At 41.9% G+C, this 22,192-nt stretch overlaps 1 protein-coding gene across 1 annotated transcript in view; it reads right to left on the reverse strand.

Moving 5' to 3' along the window:
• Positions 1-22,192, reverse strand: part of LOC140714540 (von Willebrand factor D and EGF domain-containing protein) — a 308,836-nt gene that overhangs the window by 111,759 nt on the left and 174,885 nt on the right. Inside the window, exon 18 of the mRNA XM_073025817.1 lies at positions 4,141-4,360. Coding sequence (XP_072881918.1) covers positions 4,141-4,360 — 220 coding nt within the window. The remainder of the gene's footprint in view (positions 1-4,140; positions 4,361-22,192) is intronic.

The following is a 22,192-nucleotide window of genomic DNA, read 5'->3' on the forward strand; positions in this document are numbered from 1 at the left end:
CTGTTTATATCAGAACTGGCCAGTTATGTTTCTTCAAAGTTCGAAGTAAATTTGTTATCACAATACATACATTATAAGCCAGCACATACTACTCTGAGATTCATTTTCATTTTCTTAGTAAGTACAAAGAAACACAATAGAATCAACCTTTTTTATGCCATGGACTCCTACTATTTAACTGTGGATATCGGGTTGGGAACCCCTGCGATGTTTCCTACAATTCTGGCAAAGCTATTTCATATTCCTTCTCTCATTAACCTATAAAGCAAATGGCTTCACCAACAGCTTATCAACATGGTAACCTCATAAGTGGGAAAGACAGAGAACAATTTAGCATTAAGTTGTCGAGAGGGGAAAGACTAGATAAGCAAGAGTTATTTTTCCTACTATATCAGAAAAATGCCTCTTGCCTTTCTAGCCTTTCCCAATTCTCAACAACTTAACTATATAACCACATAATAATTACAGCACGGAAACAGGCCATCTTGGCCCTTCTAGTCCATGCCGAATGCTTACGCTCACCTAATCCCACCAAACTGCACTCAGCCCATAACCCTCCATTCCTTTCCTGTCCATATATCTATCTGATTTTGCTTTAAATGACAATACCGAACCTGCCTCTACCACTTCTACTGGAAGCTCATTCCACACAGCTACCACTCTCTGAGTAAAGAAATTCCTCCTCATGATACCCTTAAACTTTTGCCCCCTAACTCTCAACGCAGGTCCTCTTGTTTGAATCTCCCCTACTCTCAATGGAAAACGCCTATCCACATCAACTCTATCTATCCCCCTCATAATTTTAAATACCTCTATCAAATCCCCCCTCAACCTTCTACGCTCCAAAGAATAAAGAGCTAACTTGTTCAATCTTTCCCTGTAACTTAGGTGCTGAAACCCAGGTAACATTCTAGTAAATCTTCTCTGTACGCTCTCTATTTTGTTGACATCTTTCCTATAATTCGGTGACCAGAACTGTACACAATACTCCAAATTTGGCCTCACCAATGCCTTGTACAATTTTAACATTACATCTCAACTCCTATACTCAATACTCTGATTTATAAAGGCCAACATACCAAAAGCTTTCTTCACCACCCTATCCACATGAGATTCCACCTTCAGAGAACTATGCACCATTATTCCTAGATCACCCTGTTCTACTGCATTCTTCAATGCCCTACCATTTACCATGTATGGCCTATTTGGATTATTCCTACCAAAATGTAGCACCTCACACTTATCAGCATTAAACTCTATCTGCCATCGCTCAGCCCACTCTTCTAACTGGCCTAAATCTCTCTGCAAACTTTGAAAACCTACTTCATTATCCACAACGCCACTTACTTTAGTATCATCTGCATACTTACTAATCCAATTTACCACCCCATCATCCAGATCATTAATGTATATGACAAACAACATTGGACCCAGTACAGATCCCTGAGGCACACCACTAGTCACCAGCTTCCAACCTAACAATAAGTTATCCACCACTACTCTCTGGCATCTCCTATCCAGCCACTGTTGAATTCATTTAACTACTTCAATATTAATACCTAATGATTGAACCTTCCTAACTAACCTTCTGTGCGGAACCTTGTCAAAGGCCTTACTGAAGTCCATATAGACAACATCCACTGCTTTACCCTCGTCAACCTTCCTCGTAACGTCTTCAAAAAAATTCAATAAGATTTGTCAAACATGTCCTTCCACGCACAAATCCATGTTGACTGTTCCTAATCAGACCCTGTCTATCCAGATAATTATATATACCATCTCTAAGAATACTTTCCATTAATTTACCCACCACTGACGTCAAACTGACAGGCCTATAATTGCTAGGTTTACTCTTAGAACCCTTTTTAAACTACGGAACCACGTAAGCAATACGCCAATCCTCCGGCACCATTCCCGTTTCTAATGACATTTGAAATATTTCTGTCAGAGCCCCTGCTATTTCTATACTAACCTCCCTCAAGGTCATAGGGAATATCCTGTCAGGATCCGGAGATTTATCCACTTTTATATTCCTTAAAAGCGCCTGTACTTCCTTCTCTTTAATCATCATAGTTTCCATAACTTCCCTACTTGTTTCCCTTACCTTACACAATTCAAATTCCTTCCCCTTAGTGAATACCGAAGAAAAGAAATTGTCAAAAGCCCCATCTCTTTTGGCTCCGCACATAGCTGTCCACTCTGATTCTCCAAGGGACCAATTTTATCCCTCACAATCCTTTTGCTATTAATATAACTGTAGAAACCCTTTGGATTTATTTTCACCTTACTTGCCAAAGCAACCTCATATCTTCTTTTAGCTTTTCTAATTTCTTTCTTAACATTCATCTTACATTCTTTAAATTCCTCGGGCACCTCATTTACTCCATGCTGCCTATATTTATTGCAGATATCTCTTTTTTCCCTAACCAAGTTTCCAATATCCCTTGAAAACCATGGCTCTCTCAAACTTTTAACCTTTCCTTTTAACCTAAGAGGAACATAAAGATTCTGCACCCTCAAAATTTCACCTTTAGATGACGGCCATTTCTCTATTACATCCTTCCCATAAAACAAATTGTCCCAATCCACTCCTTCTAAATCCTTTCGCATTGCCTCAAAGTTAGCCTTTCTCCAATCAAAAATCTCAACCCTGGGTCCAGTCCTATCCTTCTCCATAATTATATTGAAACTAATGGCATTGTGATCACTGGACACGAAGTGCTCCCCAACACATACCTCCATCACCTGACCTGTTTCATTCCCTAACAGAAGATCCAACATTGCCCCTTCTCTAGTTGGTACCTCTATGTATTGCTGCAAAAAACTATCCGCCACACATTTTACAAACTCCAAACCATCCATCCCTTTTACAGTATGGGCTTCCCAGTCTATGTGTGGAAAATTAAAATCTCCTACAATCACAACCCTGTGCTTACTACAAATATCTGCTATCTCCTTGCAAATTTGCTCCTCCATTTCTCGCTCCCCATTAGCTGGTCTATAACACACCCCTATAATTGTTACTACACCTTTCCCATTTCTCAATTCCACCCAAATAGCCTCCCTAGACGAGCCCTCTAATCTATCCTGCCAGAGCACTGCTGTAATATTTTCTCTGACAAGCAACGCAACACCTCCCCCTCTTGTCCCTCTGATTCTATCACACCTGAAGCAACAAAATCCAGGAATATTTAGTTGCCAATCACACCCATCGTGCAACCATGTTTCACTAATACTAATAGCTACAAACTACTTTAAAAAATAGCTGCACTTCACTTTCTCTTTTCCCCAGTTCTGATGGATGATCTTTGTCCTGAAGCAAACTGTTTTGCTTTCCACATATCCTGCCTAAAATTCTGGGAGTTCCTGGCAATCTTCATTTTTATTTCAGATTTCCCCCCTCTGCAGTCTTTTTAAATTGTTTTTTGACGTTATTAATCTCTCAACCTTTGATAATATTTCATTTAAAAATACCAATACTTGGAAACTCTATTACCTGAACTCCCTTTGAACTAATGGGAACACAAGCAGCAGCACTAATACAAACCAAGGGAATAACATTCTCCTCAGTGTGACCTCCTAACTTCATAAACAGCTTCTTCATTACAAATACAAAGTGCAAGCCCGAAATTCCATCCACTCTGCTAATCGTTTTCCATTCACTGTGTAGAAAGGGGAACTTATGTGAAAACATGGTGAACGGCGTTCAGACAAACTTATAATTAAAGCTTTAAGGAAATCTTCTCATATATAGTGAATTATTTAAAATTGTTTATATGACCAACAATAAGATCAGAAACAATTCACAAATACGAGAAAATCTATAGATGCTGGGAACCCACAGGAATACACAGAACATGCTGGAGGAACACTGCAGGTCAGGCAGCATCTATGGAAATGAGTAAACAGTTGACATTTTGGGCCGAGACCCTTCATCAGGACTGAAAAGGAAGGGTGAAGATGTCAGAATAAAACAGTTGAGGGGAACAAGCATTGTTGTAATCATGGTAATTCCAAAGGGTAAATATTCTTGTTCTGCAACACGTAGTGCAAAAGCAATAATACAAGATCGCTTTAACTCCTATTTTACCTAACACTTCTACCAATAATTTTTTTGTAAAGGTAAATATGCCTTGCTACCTGTGAGGCCAGCTGGACATCTGCAAGAGTAGCTGTTGATACCATCCAGACAAGTGCCCACACCACATGGACTTGATTTGCATTCATCTACATTTTCTTGACAAGACTCCCCTTCAAATCCGACAGGACACACACAGAGGTATTCACCACTTCCTGGGGGGAAATTGATATTTGTAACACATGTTCCACCATTCATGCAGCCACATGGCTTCACGGCAACCTGTAAAGGAAAATGAGAAACACGTGATTTAGCAGTTCGATGAACGAAGATCACAAATGTAAAGTGATGTTCTGTACTTACTAATATACATATAAGAAGAGTTTAAATTATTTCTGTGAATTTACTGTAGAGTGTATTTCTCTTCTCAGAGGTTCCATGGCCTTAGGCTATTTTACATTTTATATTACCCAAACCAAATATAAAAGCAATTTTACAAATTCAGATCATAAAGGTGCAAGCTTTGCTGACTATAATAATAATTAAAGCTTTATTTTCCATTTTACAACTAATTAACTCTACTCTAATCCTCTGGTACTGTTAAATTTTTACCCCCCAGGAGATCTACTCTCCACACTGGAGAATGTAGAGCACAATTTCTTCTGTACAGCAAGAGGCAAGTCCATCAGTGCCTCCACAAGAACCAGTAAAACCGTATGAATACAAGAAAGATTGCATGATTAATTATGATTGGTACTTTATCGCACATAATGAAATTAACTATTGAAATAATTTGTACATTCAATATCAAGATTTTTCTTGAAGATCTTCTTCAGAGACAAACCTTGTCAGTGTAATGTACGCTAAATGTTGCCAACCTAACCCATTTCTCCCCTTTGAAGCCAAATAATGTAAACATGATATGTGCACTAAAACTGGAGGGTGGAGTTTTCACTCTGGATGCAATAATTAATACTAGCACAAGATAGACAGGTTTTGAACATATTCAAATGTAAAGATTGTATTGGAATGATCAAAAGATGAGAAAGATGCTGCAGAATAGTAAGCCTTTCTCTCACTTAGAAGGTTTTGTGTTGTCTGACTGATGCCCAGCTTCAGGACATATTATCTGATCTACAAGGAAAGAGATTCCACTGAGAGAATTTGAGTAGCTAGGGACTAAATTAAAACATAGAGCAAAAAGGTTATAAACCCTGGATTGGTACCTCGGCTTTGTACAAATTGTTAAAGGGTTAATAAGATCAGAAGGTTAAATGGGTGGCTCAAGGATTAGTGTTGAAGTCAGTCTGAATTTGTGGTACATTAGCTCCAGTTCCGGGGAAGGAGGGAGCTGCTCTCATGAGATACTGAAAATCATATACCGGTAACTGGGGCTGTGGATGTGGGTTTAAACTAAACAATAGGAGGGAGGAGGGTTTCAACAGCATGGGAAATTTAGATAAGCTAAAAGGGAAGAGTGCAGGAGAGTTTACTAAAGTCTCCGGAATAAAGAATAAGACCAGAAGTTTAGAAAGGAATGAGAATTTAACTTCAGGCAAAATTGGAGACAAAATTGAACAGAAGGATGGTGATACAGGACTGTATGTATGCTCGTTAATCTCGTGAGACCATGGATCTGCGCCTGGAAAGTCCTCTCCAGGGCGCAGGCCTGGGCAAGGTTGTATGGAAGACCGGCAGTTGCCCATGCAACAAGATAGTGGGCATCACAGTCATGGTTGAAAGGAGACCTCAGCTCAACATCCAAGGATATGCATCGTATCGAAAGGACAGGCAGGTGGGCAGAGGGGGTGGAGTGAATTTGCTGGCAAAAATAAAATCAAGTCCCTTGAAAGAAGTGACATAGGATCAGAAGATAGAACCTCAACAGTACAGCACAGTACAGGCCTTTCAGCCCATGATGTGCTGCAGCCCATATACCCTACACTAAGATGAATCTAACCCTTCCCTGACTCATAGCTCTCCATTGTTTTCCCATTGTCTGTCTATTTAAGAGTCTCTTAAATGTTCCTAATGTATTTGCCTCTAACACCACCTTTGGTAGTGCAGCCTACACACCTACCATACTCTAAGTCAAAAATTATATCTGACATCCTGACCTACTTTCCTCCAATCACCTTAAAATTATGCCCCCTCGTAGATGTAGAAACCTTGTAAGTAAAGAAATTGCAACAGTAAAACGACTCTGATGGGAGTTATTTATGGACCTCCAAATTGCAGCCAGGATCTGGGGTAGAAATTATAACAGCAATAGAAAAAAACATCTAAAAAGGACAATGTTATGATGGTCATGGGGGATTTCAATATCAAGGTTAATTTGGAAAATTAGGTTGGTACTGGATCCCAAGACAAGGAATTTGTAAAATATCTACAAGATAGCATGTTAAACCCGCTTCTGGCTGAAAAGGCAATTCTGGATTGGGTGTTGCTTTATGAACCAGTCTTAATTAGGAAGCTTAAGACAAAGGAATTCTTAGGAGGCAGTGATCACAACTGGACAGAAGTCACCCTGCAGCCCTGCAGTTTGAGAGGGAGAGCTAAAACTAGATGTATTGATATTACAACTGAGTAAAGATAACTACACAGGAATGAGAAAGGAGCTGGCCAAAGTTGTCTAGAAGAGGACACAAGGAAGGATGACAGTACAGCAACATTGGCTAGTGTTTTTGGGAGTAATTTGGAAGGCGCAGGATCGATTCAACCCAAAGAAGAACAGGAACTCTGAAAGATGGATGAGGCCACTGTGACCGACAAGGAAAGTCAAAGACAACATAAAAGCATAAGAGTGGGCATACAATATAGTAAGACAGTGGGAAGTTAGAGGATTGGGAAGCTTTTAACATTCAACAAAATGCAATTAAAAAAGAAATAAGGGGAGAAAAGATGAGGTATTCAGATATATAAAGAGTATAAGAGAGGAAAGGCTGTAAATCGCACTAATGGAAGTGATGCAGTAGAGGTAGTAAAGGGGAGCAAAGAAATGATAGATGAATTCAAAGAGCAAACACAAGGAAATCTGCAGATGCTGGATATTCAAACAACACACACAAAATGCTGGTGGAACGCAGCAGGTCAGGCAGCATCTATAAGGAGAAGCACTGTCGACGTTTTGGGCCGAGACCCTTCGTCAGGACTAACTGAAAGGAAAAATAGTAAGAGATTTGAAAGTAGTAGGGGGAGGGGGAAATGCAAAATGATAGGAGAAGACTGGAGGGGGTGGGGTGAAGCTGAGAGCTGGAAAGGTGATTGGTGAAAGTGATACAGAGCTGGAGAAGGTAAAGGATCATGGGACGGGAGGCCTCGGGAGAAAGAAAGGCGGGGGGAGGGGTTAGCACCAGAGGGAGATGGAGAACAGGCAAACAACTAAATATGTCAGGGATGGGGTAAGAAGGGGAGAAAGGGCATTAACGGAAGTTAGAGAAGTCAATGTTCATGCCATCAGGTTGGAGGCTACCCAGCCAGTATATAAGGCGTTGTTCCTCTAACCTGAGTTTGGATTTATTTTGACAGTAGAGGAGGCCATGGATAGACATATCAGAATGGGAATGGGACGTGGACTTAAAATGTGTGGCCACTGGGAGATCCTGCTTTTTCTGGCGGACCAAGCGTAGGTGTTCAGCGAAACGGTCTCCCAGTCTGCATCGGGTCTCACCAATATATAAAAGGCCACACCGGGAGCACTGGACGCAGTATACCACACTAGCCGACTCACAGGTGAAGTGTCGCCTCACCTGGAAGGACTGTCTGGGGCCCTGAATGGCAGTGAGGGAGAAAGTGTAAGGGCAGGTGTAGCACTTGTTCCGTTTACAAGGATAAGTGCCAGGAGGGAGATTGGTGGGAAGGGATGGGGGGGACGAGTGGACAAGGGAGTCGCGTAGGGAGCGATCCCTGTGGAAAGCAGAAAGGGGGGGGAGGGAAAGATGTGTTTGGTAGTGGGATTCCGTTAGAGGTGGCGGAAGTTACGGAGAATTATACGTTGGACCTGGAGGCTAGTGGGGTGGTAGGTGAGAACAAGGGGAACCCTATCCCGAGTGGGGTGGCGGGCGGATGGGGTGAGGGCAGATGTGCGGGAAATGGGAGAGATGTGTTTGAGAGCAGAGTTGATGGTGGAAGAAGGGAAGCCCCTTTGTTTAAAAAAGGAAGACATCTCCTTCATCCTGGAATGAAAAGCCTCATCCTGAGAGCAGATGCGGCAGAGATGGAGGAATTGTGAGAAGGCGATAGCATTTTTGCAAGAGACGGTGGGAAGAGGAATAGTCCAGGTAGCTGTGAGAGTCTGTAGGCCTAAAGTAGATATCAGTAGATAAGCCATCTCCAGAGATGGAGACAGAAAGATCAAGAAAGGGGAGGGAGGAGTCGGAAATGGACCAGGTAAATTTGAGGGCAGGGTGAAAGCTGGAGGCAAAGTTAATGAAGTCAACGAGCTCAGCATGCGTGCAGGAGGCAGCGCCAATGCAGTCGAAGGAAAAGAGGGGGATGGATATCCGTATAGACTTGGAACATGGACTGTTCCACAAAGCCAACAAAAAAGCAGGCATAACTGGGACCAATACGGGTGCCATGGCTACACCCTTGGTTTGGAGGAAGTGGGAGGAGCCAAAGGAGAAATTATTGGAGGAGAGTGATGGTAGAAGGGAATTGGTTAGGTCTGGAATCCAAAAAGAAGCGAAGATCTTCGAGACCGTCTTGGGGGGTTGGGGGGGTGGGGGGAGATGGAGGTATATAGGGACTGGACATCCATGGTGAAAATAAGGCGGTGGGGGCCAGGGAACTTAAAATCATTGAAAAAATTCAAAGCATGAGAAGTGGCACGAACATAGGTGGGAAGAGATTGAACAAGGGGGGATAAGACAGTGTCAAGGTATGCAGAAATGAGTTCAGTGGGGCAGGAGCAAGCTGAGACAATAGGTCTACCTGGACAGCCAGGTTTGTGGATCTTGGGTAGGAGGTAGAAACGGGAAGTGCAGGGTGTGGGAACTATGAGTTTGGTGGCAGTGGATGGGAGATCCACAGAGCTGATAAGGTTGGTGATGGTATAGGAGACAGTGGCCTGGTGCTCCTTAGTGGGGTCATGATCAAGGGATAAATAAGAGGAGGTATCAGAGAGTTGTCGTTGTGCCTCAGCCAGGTAGAGGTCAGTATGCCAGACAACAACAGCTCCCCCCTTATCAGCAGGTTTTATAGTGAGGTTGGGATTGGTGCGGAGGGAGCGGAGAGCAGAGCGTTCGGAAGGAGTTAGGTTGGATTTTGAACACGGTGTGGTGAAGTCGAGATGGTTGATGTCCTGTCGGCAATTAGCAATAAAGAGATTCAGAGCAGAATTCAGTAAGTATTTTGTGTCAGTCATCACTGTGGAAGACACCAGCAACGTGCCAGTAACCTGACAGTGTCAAATGGAAGAGGCGAGTGTAGTTGTCATTTCTGAGAAGGTGCTAGGGAAGTTGAACAGTCTGAAGGTAGATAAGTCACCGGAACCAGATAGACTGCACCCCACCTTTCTTAAAGTGTGAGCTGAAGAGATTGTGGAGGCATTATTAGTGATCATTCAAGATTCACTAGATTCTGGTATGGTTCCAGGGGTCTAGAAAATTGCAAATGTCACTCCACTCTTTAAGAAGTTATAGGCAGTTAGCATGACTTCATCAGTTGGCAAGATGTTAGATTCCATTATTAAGAATGAGGTTTTGGGGTACTTGGAGGAACAGTATAAAAATAGGCAGTGGGTGCCAGTGACTAGTAATGTTCCGCAGGGGTCGGTGTTGGATCCGCTATTATTCACATGTTTGTCAATGATCTGGATAATGTAATTGATGACTTTGCGGTTGTTTGTGGATTATACAACGATAGAAGGAGGGGAAAGTAGTGCTGAAGAAGCAGGGGGACTGTAAAAGGACTCGGACAGATTTGGAGAATGGGCAAAGAAGTGGCAGATGGAATGCAGTCTAAGGAAGTTCATGATCATGAATTGGTAGAAGGAATAAAGGAATAGATGATTTTCTAAATGGGGGAGTGAATTCAGAAATCAGAGGTGCAGAGATACTTGGGAGTCCTACTGTAGGTTTCCCAAAAGGTTAACTTGCAGGTTGGGTTGGTAGTAAGGAAGGCAATTGCAATGTTAGCAATCATCTCAAGAGGATGAGGATATGAAAGCAAGGATCTAATGCTGAGGCTTCGTAAGGCATTTAGTCAGGCAGCATTTGGAGTATTATGAGCAGTTTTAGGCCACTTATCTGAGAAAAGATATGTTGGCATTGGAGTAGGTCCAGAGGAGGTTTACGAAAATGATCTCAGGAATGAAAGAGAAGCATTCGAAGGCTTTGGGCCTGCACTCACTGGATGTTTAGAAGAATGATAGGGTTTTCATTAACACCTAATGAATATTGATATTTGTAGAAAGAATGGAATTGGAGAGAATGTTTCCAATACCGTAGTGGGAGAGCCTAGGACCTCTGGCCACAGCCCTCAGAATAGAACGATGTCTGTTTAGAAAGGAGCTGAGGAAATTCTTTAGCCAGAAGGTGGTGAACCTGTGGAATTAATTGGCACAGATGACTGTGAGGGCAAGTCATTGGGTATATTTAAAGCTAAGGTTGATAGGTTCTTGACTAGTAAGGGTGTCAAACGCTATGGGAGCAGGCAGAAGAATGGAGTTGAGAGGGAAATATATCAGGCAGAACAGACTCAATGGGCTGAATGGCTTCCCTCTGCCCTGTCTTATGGTCACATGGTCCTTTAAAATTATCTTATTATTGTTCTTTGGATTTAATTTTTAGAGCTTCTTTAAATTATTAGAACTGGAAAATTGGTCGAATAAGCATGAAATTTCTAAAGCTTTATTGTAACAAATAGATTTGAGATGCACCAGAAGCAATTTGGATTAAAGTGCCGTGATCATTCATCAAAGTGTGCTGAATCACACTGGAAAACACAATGTGACCTTGTGGAAACTGAAGATAGAGAAACTGCTTTCCAGTTCAGCTTTCAGAGGGGCATTAAATAATCAGTTCATCAGGAACTGAGGCACCTGAACTGGAGGGAAAGCAATATCCTGGGAGGGAGGTTTGCTAATGTTGTTGGGGAGGGTTTAAACTAGATTTGCAGGGGGGTGGGAACTGAAGTGAAGAGGCAGAAGATGGGGCAGTTGGCGCACAAGTAGTGACAGCTGGTAGGGAGCTTCTGAGGAAGGATAGGCAGATGATAGAGCAAAGAAGCACTCAGCCAGATGGTTTGAGATTTGTCTAATTTAATGCAAGGAGTATCATAAACAAGGCGGATGAACTTAGAGCGTGGATCAATACACGGAACGATGATGTTCTGGCCATTACAGAGACTTGGATAACTCAGGGGCAGGAATGGCTGCTGAGTGCGGTGGGCTTTAGATGTTTCAGAAAGGATAGGGAGGAAGGCAAAAGATGTGGGGGAGTGGCACTGCTAATCAGGGATAGTATGGCTGCAGAAAAGGAGAACGTCATGGAGGGATTGTCTACTGAGTCATTGTGGGTGGAAGTTAAGAACAGAAAGGGGTCAATAATTCTACCGGTTTTTTTTTATATAGACCCCCAAAAGTAACAGAGACATTGAGGAGCAGATAGGGAGGCATATTCTAGAACAGGGCAATAATAATAGGGTTGTTGTGATGGGTGATAATATTGTCTGGCATGTCCTTAGAGCAAGGAGTTGAGATGGGGTGGAGTTTGTTAGGTGTGTTCAGGAAGGTTTTCTGATGCAATATGTAGACAAACCAACTAGAGGAGAGGCTGTACTTGATCTGATATTGGGAAATGAACCTGATCAGGTGTCAGATCCCTCAGTGGGAGAGCATTTTGGAGATACTGATCACAATTCAATCTCCTTTACCATAACGTTAGACAGGGATAGGAGCAGACAATTTGGGAAAACATTTACCGGTAATTGGAGTAGGGGGAAATTTGATACTATTAGGCAGGAACTTGGGAATGTAAATTGGGAGAAGATATTATCAGGGAAGTGCATGGCAGAAATATGGAAAATGTTCAGGGAACATTTGCATTGTGTTCTGCATAAGTATGTTCCATTGATACAGGGAAATGATAATTGGGTAAAAGAGCAATGGTGTAAAAAGGATGTAGAAAACCTATTTAAGAAGAAAAACATGAAATGTTCAACAAACTAGGTACTGTTCGAGCTCTAGAAAATTACAAGGGTACCAGGAAGGAGCTCAAGAATGAAATTAGAAGAGCTACAAGGGGCCATGAGAAGGCCTTGGCGGGCAGAATTAAGAAAAACCCCAGGCATTCTACAAGTATATGAAGGGCAAGAGGATAAACAATGTGAGAATAGGACCAATTAGGAGCGAGAGTGGAAACGTGCACAGAATCGGAAGAGGTAGCGGTGATATTTAATGAATACTTAGTTTCAGTATTCACCAGGAAAAAGGACCTTGGCAATTATGGGGATGACTTACAATGGACTGAATCGCTTGAGTGTATAGACATTAAGAAAGAGGATGTGCTGGAGCTTTTGAAAGGTATTAAGTTACATAGGTCACCGGGGCTGGACAAGATATACCCCAGGCTACTGTGGGAAGTGAGGGAGAAGATGCTGAACCTCTAGCGATGATCTTTGCTTCATCAATAGGGACAGGAGAGGTACCAGAGTATTGGAGATTGCAAACCTTCTTCCCTTAATCAAGAAAGAGAGTAGAGATAACCAGGAAATTATAGACCATTGGTCTTACTTCAGTGTTGGAGTTGTTGGAGAAGATCCTGAGAGGTAGGATTTGTGAGCATTTGGAGAGACATAATCGGATTAGGGATAGTCAGCATGGCTTTGTCAAGGGCAGGTCATCCCTTAAAAACCTGATCGAATTCTTTGAGGATGTAACAAAATACATTGATGAAGGTAGAGCAGTGGATGCATTGTATATGGATTTCAGTAAGGCTCCCCATGTGATGCACATTCAGAAAGTAATGAGGCATGGGATCCAAGGAGACCTTGCTTTGTGGATCCAGAATTGGCTTGTCCACAGAAGGCAAAGAGTGGTTGTAGATGGTTCATATTCCGCATGCAGGTCGGTGACCAGTGGTGTGCCTCAGGGATCTGTTCTGGGACCCTTACTCTTTCTGATTTTTATAAATAACCTGGATGAGGAAGTAGAAGGATGGGTTAGTAAGTTTGCTGATGACACAAAGGTTGGGGGTGTTGTAGATAGCCTGGAGAGTTGTCAGAGGTTACAACACGACATCAATAAGATGTAAAACTGTGCTGAGGAGTGGCAGATGGAGTTCAACCCAGATAAGTGCGAAGTAGGTTAAATTTGAACATAGAGTATAATATTAATAGTAAGACTCTTGGCAGTGTGGAGGATCAGCAAGATCTTGGGGTCCGTGTTCATAGGATCTCAAAGCTGCTGTGCAGGTTGATAGTGTTGTTAAGAAGGTATATAGCGTGTTGGCCTTTACTAACCATGGGATTCAGTTCAACAGCCATGTGGTAATGTTACAGCTATATAAGAACTTAGTTAGACCCCACTTGGAGTACGGTGTTCAGTTCTAGTCACCTCATTACAGGAGTGCAGAGGAGATTTACAAGGATATTGCTTAGATTGGAGAGCATGCCTTATGAGAATAGGTTGAGTGAACTTGGCCTTTTCTCCTTGGAGCGACAGAGGATGAGAGGTGACCTGATAGAGGTGGATAAGATGATGAGAGGCATTGGTCACGTGGATAGCCAGAGGCTATTTCCCAGTGCTCAAATGGCTAATACGAGGGGGCATCGTTTTAAGGTGCTTGGAAGTATGTACAGAGGAGATGTGAGGGGTAAGTTTTTCACACAGAGTGGTGGGTGTGTGGAATGCACTGCCAGCAAAGGTGGTAGAGGCAGATACAATAGGGTCTTTTAAGAGACTCTTAGATAGGAACATAGAGCTTAGAAAAATAGAGGGCTATAGGGTAGGGAAATTCTAGGCAGTTTCCAGAGTAGGTTACATGGTCAGCACAACATTGTGGGCCATAGGGCCTGTAATGTGCTCTAGATTTCTATGTTTCTTTCAGAGCTTCATTTCTTTTTCTTATTACCTTTATATTATTAACTATCAAGTTTTGGCCAAATTGTTGTGGATAAGTTCATTGCAGGGATCACCCGACACTCTCCTGTGTTACCATTACCTAAACTGAACTCAGCCTATTTTTTTTATTCATATGTCAAATGTATTATTGATTACTAAAGCACCAAAACAGGTATTTACATTTACTTTTCAGCTCTCAATTTAGAATCAGCATCAGAATCAGGTTTAATATCACCGGCAATTTGTTAACTTGGCGGCAGTAGTACAGTGCAATACATGATAATAAAGAAAAAACTGTGAATTACAGTATGAATATATGTTAAATTAAACAAATAGTACAAAAAATTTAAAAAGTACTGAGGTAGTGTTTATAGGTTCAACGTCCACTCAGAAATTCGGATGGCAGAGGGGAAGAAACTGTTCCTGAATCACTGAGTGTGTGCCTTCAGGCTCCTGTACCTCCTTCCTGAAGGTAGCAATGAGAAGAGGGCATGACCTGTGCAATGGGAGTCCTTAATGATTGATCCGCCTTTTTGTGACACCACTCCTTGAAAATGTCCAGGATACTATAAAGGCTAGTACCCATGATTGAGTTGACTAATTTTACAACTCTCTGCAGCTTACTTCGATCCTGTGCAGTAGCCTTCCCCTCACCGCCCATACCAGATGGTGATGAAGACAGTTAGAATGCTTTCCATGGTACATCTGTTAAAGTTTGCAAGGGCTTTTGGTGACATTCCAAATCTCCTCAAGCTCCTCTAACTTCCAACTTCCTGTTAAAGTTTATTAGTAATTCCACAACCCATCTGACATACAGCAAGGACTTCTGAGATTTTGACACAGTGTTGGGAAAGGGTCATCAATACACTTCAAAGTCAGGATAGTGTTTGACTTGCAGGGGAACCTGTTACTTGCAATTCTTAGTACATATGAAGGCAATTAACATTGGTGACCATGTGCTTCTTCACAGAGTCCTGTTCAAAACACCTTCCATCGCTTTGTTGGTGACTGAGCACAGAATGATGGGGCATTGGCTAGTCTTAGTGGAGTTGCCCTGTTTTTTTTCTTTTTATGGTCAGGTGTACTTGGGCAATTGGTTCAACGGCTAAGGAAAGCTAGTTGATGATAGCATCAAGAAGCTTCCTTGCTTATACATGACTGATTGACATGTGGTTTCATGAGGATTGGAGATAGTGCTGAAGAATTACATTAGCTTCCATTAGTTTGTCCTGCTAATGGGAACACAACTCAGATATCAGACTTAAAGTGTTTGATATTTTGACTTGTGCCGGGATGCTGCTTTGCTTATCAGTACAACTGGTGTTCTAATTTAGATGAACAGCCACAGATGGTTGTGCAGATGGCTGTATGGTAAATTTGGCCTTGTCAACAGGGCTTGGTATTTTCAAATCCAAATCTAGATCACCCTTGGGTGGTCTGCTTGATTTCATTCTCAAATGATGCAGTTTGATGCAACAAACTGAATTGCTGGACTATTTCAGAGAACAATTATGAAACAAGAATATCAGTTTTTGTTTGGAATCACATTTATCCCAGGCTGAATAATATTATGAAGAACATCAGAGAATCAGATGGGTTTTACAGCAATTACCAATAGGTTCATGACTATCACTATTGGTATCAGCTTTTTATTCCATAATATTTAATTAACATAAATTCACCAGTAACCATGATTGAATACTAACATTCATCTCCAGGTTACTAATTCATTATAATGCTGTATAATTGCTAAACAACTGCTCCCTAAAAGTACATGTTCCTATATGATATCTCCAATGTTCAAACAAACCTAAATAAGGCAAATCAAGGAAAAAAACCTCCCATGAAAGAATTTAACATAAAGAGCAACACGTTCAGCAAAGGAGTAGCAGGTTCAGGATTTTCTGGAAGTAAAACCACTGTGTAACCTTAAGACATTCTGCCTGAAAAGGTCATAATGACCTGCCTCATGTTCTAACACCTAGAAGTTACATCAACCGTAATGATGTGCTTCGAGAGGTTGGTTATGTTGCAAATAAACCCTTGCCTCAGAGATGACATAGATCTGCTCCAATTTACCTATCACCAGCAGATGCAATTTTTGTGGTTCTTCACTCTGCTCTGGAGAATAATAACTCACACATCAGGCTGCTGTTCATTAACCACAGCTTGCAGTTCAACATAATCATCTCATCTAAATTCATCAGCAACTTCAAGACCTGTGTCTCTGTATCTCCCTCCACAACTGGAAACTCAACTTCCTCATCAGCAAAGTTCAATTGGTGAATAATGGTTATAACACATCTTACTCACTGACCATCAACAACACAGGGGCACCTCAAGACTGTGTGCTCATTTGTTCATTCTGCTCTCTATGCACACATGTCCATTGGCACTGGCACAGCTCCAATGCCATCTTCAAATTCACTAAGAAGCACTTACTGTTGTGGGCAAATCATAGGTGGTGAAAAGTCACCTTATTGGAGTGAAACAGGACATCTGGTTGAGTGGTGCTGCAAAAACAACCTCCCACTCAATGTCAGCAAAACTAACAAACTGATTGTTCACTTCAGGAAGGGGAACAAGTGCAACCATGCATCTCTCTGCATTGGAGGAACAATAGTGGAGAGATTCAGCAGCTTTAAGCATATCAGATTACCTGTCCTAGGCCCAGTCCAGAGATACAGTCATAAGGAAGGTGCACCAACATCTCTACTTTCTTAAGAGGTTAAAGACATTCAGCTTGTCACCAAACACTCTTAAAAACTGCTCCAGATTTCGTGCTGAAAGGGTCCTGACTGGTTTCATAGTGCTATGGTATAGCAATTCAAATGCACAGGACTTCAAGAATCTGCAGAGAGTAGTGAACACTGCACAATATATCAAAGACATCCTTCCCTGCCACTGGTGATATCTACAAGAGGTGCCACCTCAAAAAGGCAAGAGCTATCATCAAACATCCCCACCACCTGGGCCATGCCATCTTTTTGTAGCTACCATTTAATGGGAGGTACAGAAGCCTGAAGTTCCCCACCAGAGACAAGAGCAGTTACTTCTCTTTAATCATTTGGTTCTTGAGTCAACTGACAAAATCCTAATCACCACTACCATTTAGCAAAACGGATCACTTTGCAATGAACTAGACTTTAAAAAAAAATTCTAATTGTGTTTTCTCTTGTAAAAATTGTGCATAATTTATGCTTAATTTAGATTTTTCTTGTGATTGCCATATGAATCTGTATGCTGGTGGGTGGGAGGGAGGAAGGGGGTTATTTTGCTCTTGTTGCTCTTGTTTCATTGTTGTTGCTTGTGTGCATGCTATATGGTGGGCATGCTATGTTGGTGCTGGAATGTATGGTGACACTTGTGGGCAGCCCCCAGCAGATTCTTAGCTAACGTTTATTGCTAATGCAAACAGTACATTTCACTGTACGTTTTTACTGGTAAGATGGTGGCTCGATCAACCACAGCGGCCTCTGCAGGACCAGCTAAAGGTGTTTTTTTGTCCTTTTCAAACATATTTTTTACCAACGCAAGACCCAGCTGGACATTAAGAACTTTAAGTACTGCACGTCTACCTGTCAGCGACTTGCTCATTGGCAGAGAAAATGAAGGAGCTGGACTTGGTGTGGATGCACTGTTGCCTGCGTCAGAGGCACCGGAGGAGTCGGTGCGCGACGGTGGTGCGCAGTTTAACAGCGAGCGATTGCCTCAGTCACTTCTCTTGTGATCGCAAGACCCTGTTGGACATTGTGGAATGCTGCATGTCCGATTCACTGGTTTATTGGTGGACGGCAGGGGAGCAGCATGGCCCTGGACATAGCACGGACTAGGCCATGAGCCATGGTGTCGACTGCTTACTGCTGCCCAAGAGAGAGGTGTTCAAGTCTGTGCGCTCCACCAGAGGTGGTGTGTGTGTGTCGCGGCGTCCAAGCTGGCGTCAGTGCTGCCCCCAGTAATCGCTCAGCAAAAGACAAGTTGTACTGTGTGTGACTGCAGACTTCTGCAACATTCATGGGACTCGGGGTCTTGGACTACTTTTTTCCATGTGACTCTACTGAAATCTTATATTTGTTTGCTGTCTTATATATCATGTGCTGTGTACAGTTGTTGGTACTGTGCTTTGCAACTTATCCCCTGAATAACGCTGTTTCGTTTGTCTGTATTTATGGGTATTCATGTATGGTTGAGTGACAATTGAATCTAAAATTGAATGTACATGTGATAAGTAATTGAAGCTGAATGGACTGTAAGGTTTTCATTGCATCTGTGCATGCATGCATTTGTCCACATGAGATTAAGCCCAACTGAGTTTAATCTTACCTTGCACAGGGACTCATGGTTGGATCAATTATTATTCTCTACTCAAATTGAAGGGACCACAAAGTCAGACACACAAACTTGCTGCCCTCCTAACAGATTAGGTTAAATTATAGCTAGTTTAATCCAAAGTTTAGAGATCAACGTAACTCTCTTCATACTAAATATGTTACAGGAGGCCGGTGACTAGTGATGTGCCTCACAGATCTATACTGGGTCCAATGTTGTTTGCTATATATATTAGTGATCTGGATGATGGGGTGGTAAATTGGATCAGTAAGTATGCAGATGATACAAACATAGGTGGCGTTGTGGATAATGAAGTAGGTTTGCAAAGCTTGCAGAGAGATTTAGGCCAGTTAGAAGAGTGGACTGAAAGATGGCAGATGGCGTTTAATGCTGATAAGTGTGAGGTGCTACATTTTGGTAGGAATAATCCAAATAGGACATACATAGTAAATGGTAGGGCATTGAGGAATGCAGTAGAACAGAGTGATCTAGGAATAATGGTGCATAGTTCCCTGAAGGTGGAATCTCATGTGAATAGGGTGGTGAAGAATGCTTTTGGTATGCTGGCCTTTATAAATCAGAGCATTGAGTATAGGAGTTGGGATGTAATGTTAAAATTGTACAAGGCATTGGTGAGGCCAAATTTGGAGTATTGTGTACAGTTCTGGTCACCAAATTATACGAAAGACGTCAACAAAATAGAGTACATAGGAGATTTACTAGAATGTTACCTGGGTTTCAGCACCTACATTACAGAGAAAGGTTGAACAAGTTAGGTCTTTATTCTTTGGAGTGTAGAAGGTTGAGGGGGGACTTGATAGAGGTATTTAAAATTATGAGGGAGATAGATAGAGTTGACGTGGATAGACTTTTTCCATTGAGAGTAGGGGAGATTCAAACAAGAGGACATGAATTGAGAGTTAAGGCGCAAAAGTTTAGGGGTAACACGAGGGGGAACTTCTTTACTCAGAGAGTGGTAGCTGTGTGGAATGAGCTTCCAGTAGAAGTGGTAGAGGCAGGTTCTATATTGTCATTTAAAAAAAAATTGGATAGGTATATGGACAGGAAAGGAATGGAGGGTTATGGGCTGAGCGCAGGTCGGTGGGACTAGGTGAGAGTAAGCTTTCAGCACATACTAGAAGGGCCGAAATGGCCTGTTTCTGTGCTGTAATTGTTATATGGTTATATAGGTAGTTTTATATTCCATCATAATGCAAACTTTGTTTAAGTATACAAAAAAAAGAACAATTTATTCGGATGAAGCTCACAGGGAAATGCCAGCAGCTACGTGCTGAACTTATCCCCCATGAAGTTCTTGTAACCTATACAAGTAGGAATTCCTGAACATTTTGGCTAAACTCAACAGTCCTTTCCCTGCTGTATTTGAAAGTTGGATCCCTCATGAAGTACCGTGGCATCGTACCAACTTCAGGCAATCAGCTTCATGCAATCCCCAACAGTTCTACTGGAAAGCTTCTTACTGAATCCACATCACCTTGGACCTGACACAAGGGCAGCAAACTCATTTATTTTAATGGAGAGAAACAGCTGTGAAGGAGAAATATAAGGTAATGTATGATTTTTGGAATTAATTAAGTTTGCTCTAATGATTTTAAATATTCAAAGTGGCTTAAGTGACTTAAATTAGATTTAATTTTGAATTCTTTAATAATTTTTAGAAGTTAATATTTTAATTGACTTTTTTTAAGATTCAGAGTGCCTCTGAATATCAAAGTATTTTTGAAACATTCTAAGTTTTTGATTATCAAAACAAGTGCTATTTAATTGGTTGTCAAAGATATTTTTTCATGGAGGGAGGGTTTTTTTAAATTTTATTCTTTTACTCATAGATACAATGTGGAACAGGCCCTTTTTGCCACCCAGAAACACACATAATTAACCCTAGCCTAAGTACTGGACAAATTAATGACCAATTAATCTACCAACCAGCAAGTCTTTGGACTGTGGGAGGAAACACATGTGCATATGGGAAGTACGTACAAACTTTCTTAGAGCTGATGCCAGAATTGAACTCCAAACTCCGATGCCCTGAACTGTAATAGCATCACACTAACCACCATGCTATGGTGGCACCCCCTATGTCCTACATACTCTCCCTTCTACCCAGCATCCCATGTGATACTATTGCTGTATGTCATATATGTCAAACTCAAGGCCCGCGGGCCAAATCCGGCCTGCGGTGGAATTATCTTTGGCCCGCGAGATAATATCTAATTACTATTAAAGCTGGCCCCAGTAATCGAAGCGCCTATGGCGTATGATATGGCTAATGCTGAGTTTATTCAGGTACCAGGTTTTCAGGGTTTTTAGTGTTTATTCGGCAGTCTTCTTCATAAGAAACGGAATTTGTAAAGTGAAACACTTTGTAGTTATAGCAGAGATGGAGACACATGAGAGCAGGCTGAAAAAACAGAGGCAACGAAAGCTGCGTTCGCACGCGTCCGACTGATCCGGCCCGCATGAAGCTGCATTTTGCTCAATCCGGCCCGTGACCTAAAATGAGTTTGACACCCCTGCCAGCCTAACTGCCTTCCCTTCCAGAAACAGACCGTTTTGGGGATACAAGGAGACATCACACATCTGGAAAAAGTGGGCCTGCAATCAGTGGCAAGATGAATTGGCTGGTCACTTGAGTTCTATTGGGTTTTTCTTTTGTTTAGCTGCAGGCTGTGGACATCATTGTGAAGGACTGAACTTGGTGGTCACCCTTAATTACTCTTGATAAATTTGTAGTGACCCGCCTTATTGACTCGTAGCAATCCAGTTGCTCTCACACATCCATCTCACTGCTTTAATACTGGCCATCTGCCCTCCACAATCTCAGTCCTCTTGCAGGGGTTTCAGCCAACGTGTAAACTATTTCTTTGCCTTCATATTTGCTGCTTGACCCAGCATGTACATGCAATCATGAAGAAAGCATAGCAGCGCCTCTACTTTTTTAGGAGTCTGGGGAGATTCAGCACGGCATCTAAAGCATTGACAAGTTTCTATAGATGTGTAGTAGAGAGTGTATTGACTGGCAGTATCAAGTCCTGGTATGGAAACAACAATGCTTTTGAATGGAAAATCCTACAAACGGTACTGGATTCAGCCCAGTACACCACGGGTGAAAGCCTCCCTACCATTAAGTATATTTACATGAAACGCTGTCGTAAGAAAGCAGTATCCATCATCAAAGATCCCCATGCTGTAGATTATGCTCTCTTCTCACTGCTGCCATCAGGTAGAAAGTACAAGAGCCTCAGGACTCGCACCACCAGGTTCAAGAACAGTTACTACTCCTCAACCATCAGGCTCTTGAATAAAAGGGGATAACTACACTCACGTGCCCCATCATTTGAGGTATTCCCATAACCAATGATCTCACTTTAAGGACTTTTTGTCTCATTATCTACATGCTTTCACTATTTTTGCTATTTATATTTGCATTGGCACAGTTTGTTGTCTTCTGCACTCTGGTTGATCTGTCATTGGTCCTGTTATAGTTACTATTCCATCAATTTGCTAAGCATGCCCAGAGGAAAATGAATTTCAGGGTCGTAAATGGTGAAACATGTGTACTTCGATGATAATATTTACTTAGAACTTTAAGTTCCTTTAGCAGTTTGTCTGATTCTTATCCTTCTCTGATGTATTTTACATCTAGTTGGAATGGAATACAAGCCGACAACCACGGATCGTGGTGCCCTTGTCCTCTGGAG

The sequence above is a fragment of the Hemitrygon akajei genome, chromosome 2 (genome assembly GCF_048418815.1).
Source record: "Hemitrygon akajei chromosome 2, sHemAka1.3, whole genome shotgun sequence".
Lineage (NCBI taxonomy): Eukaryota > Metazoa > Chordata > Chondrichthyes > Myliobatiformes > Dasyatidae > Hemitrygon > Hemitrygon akajei.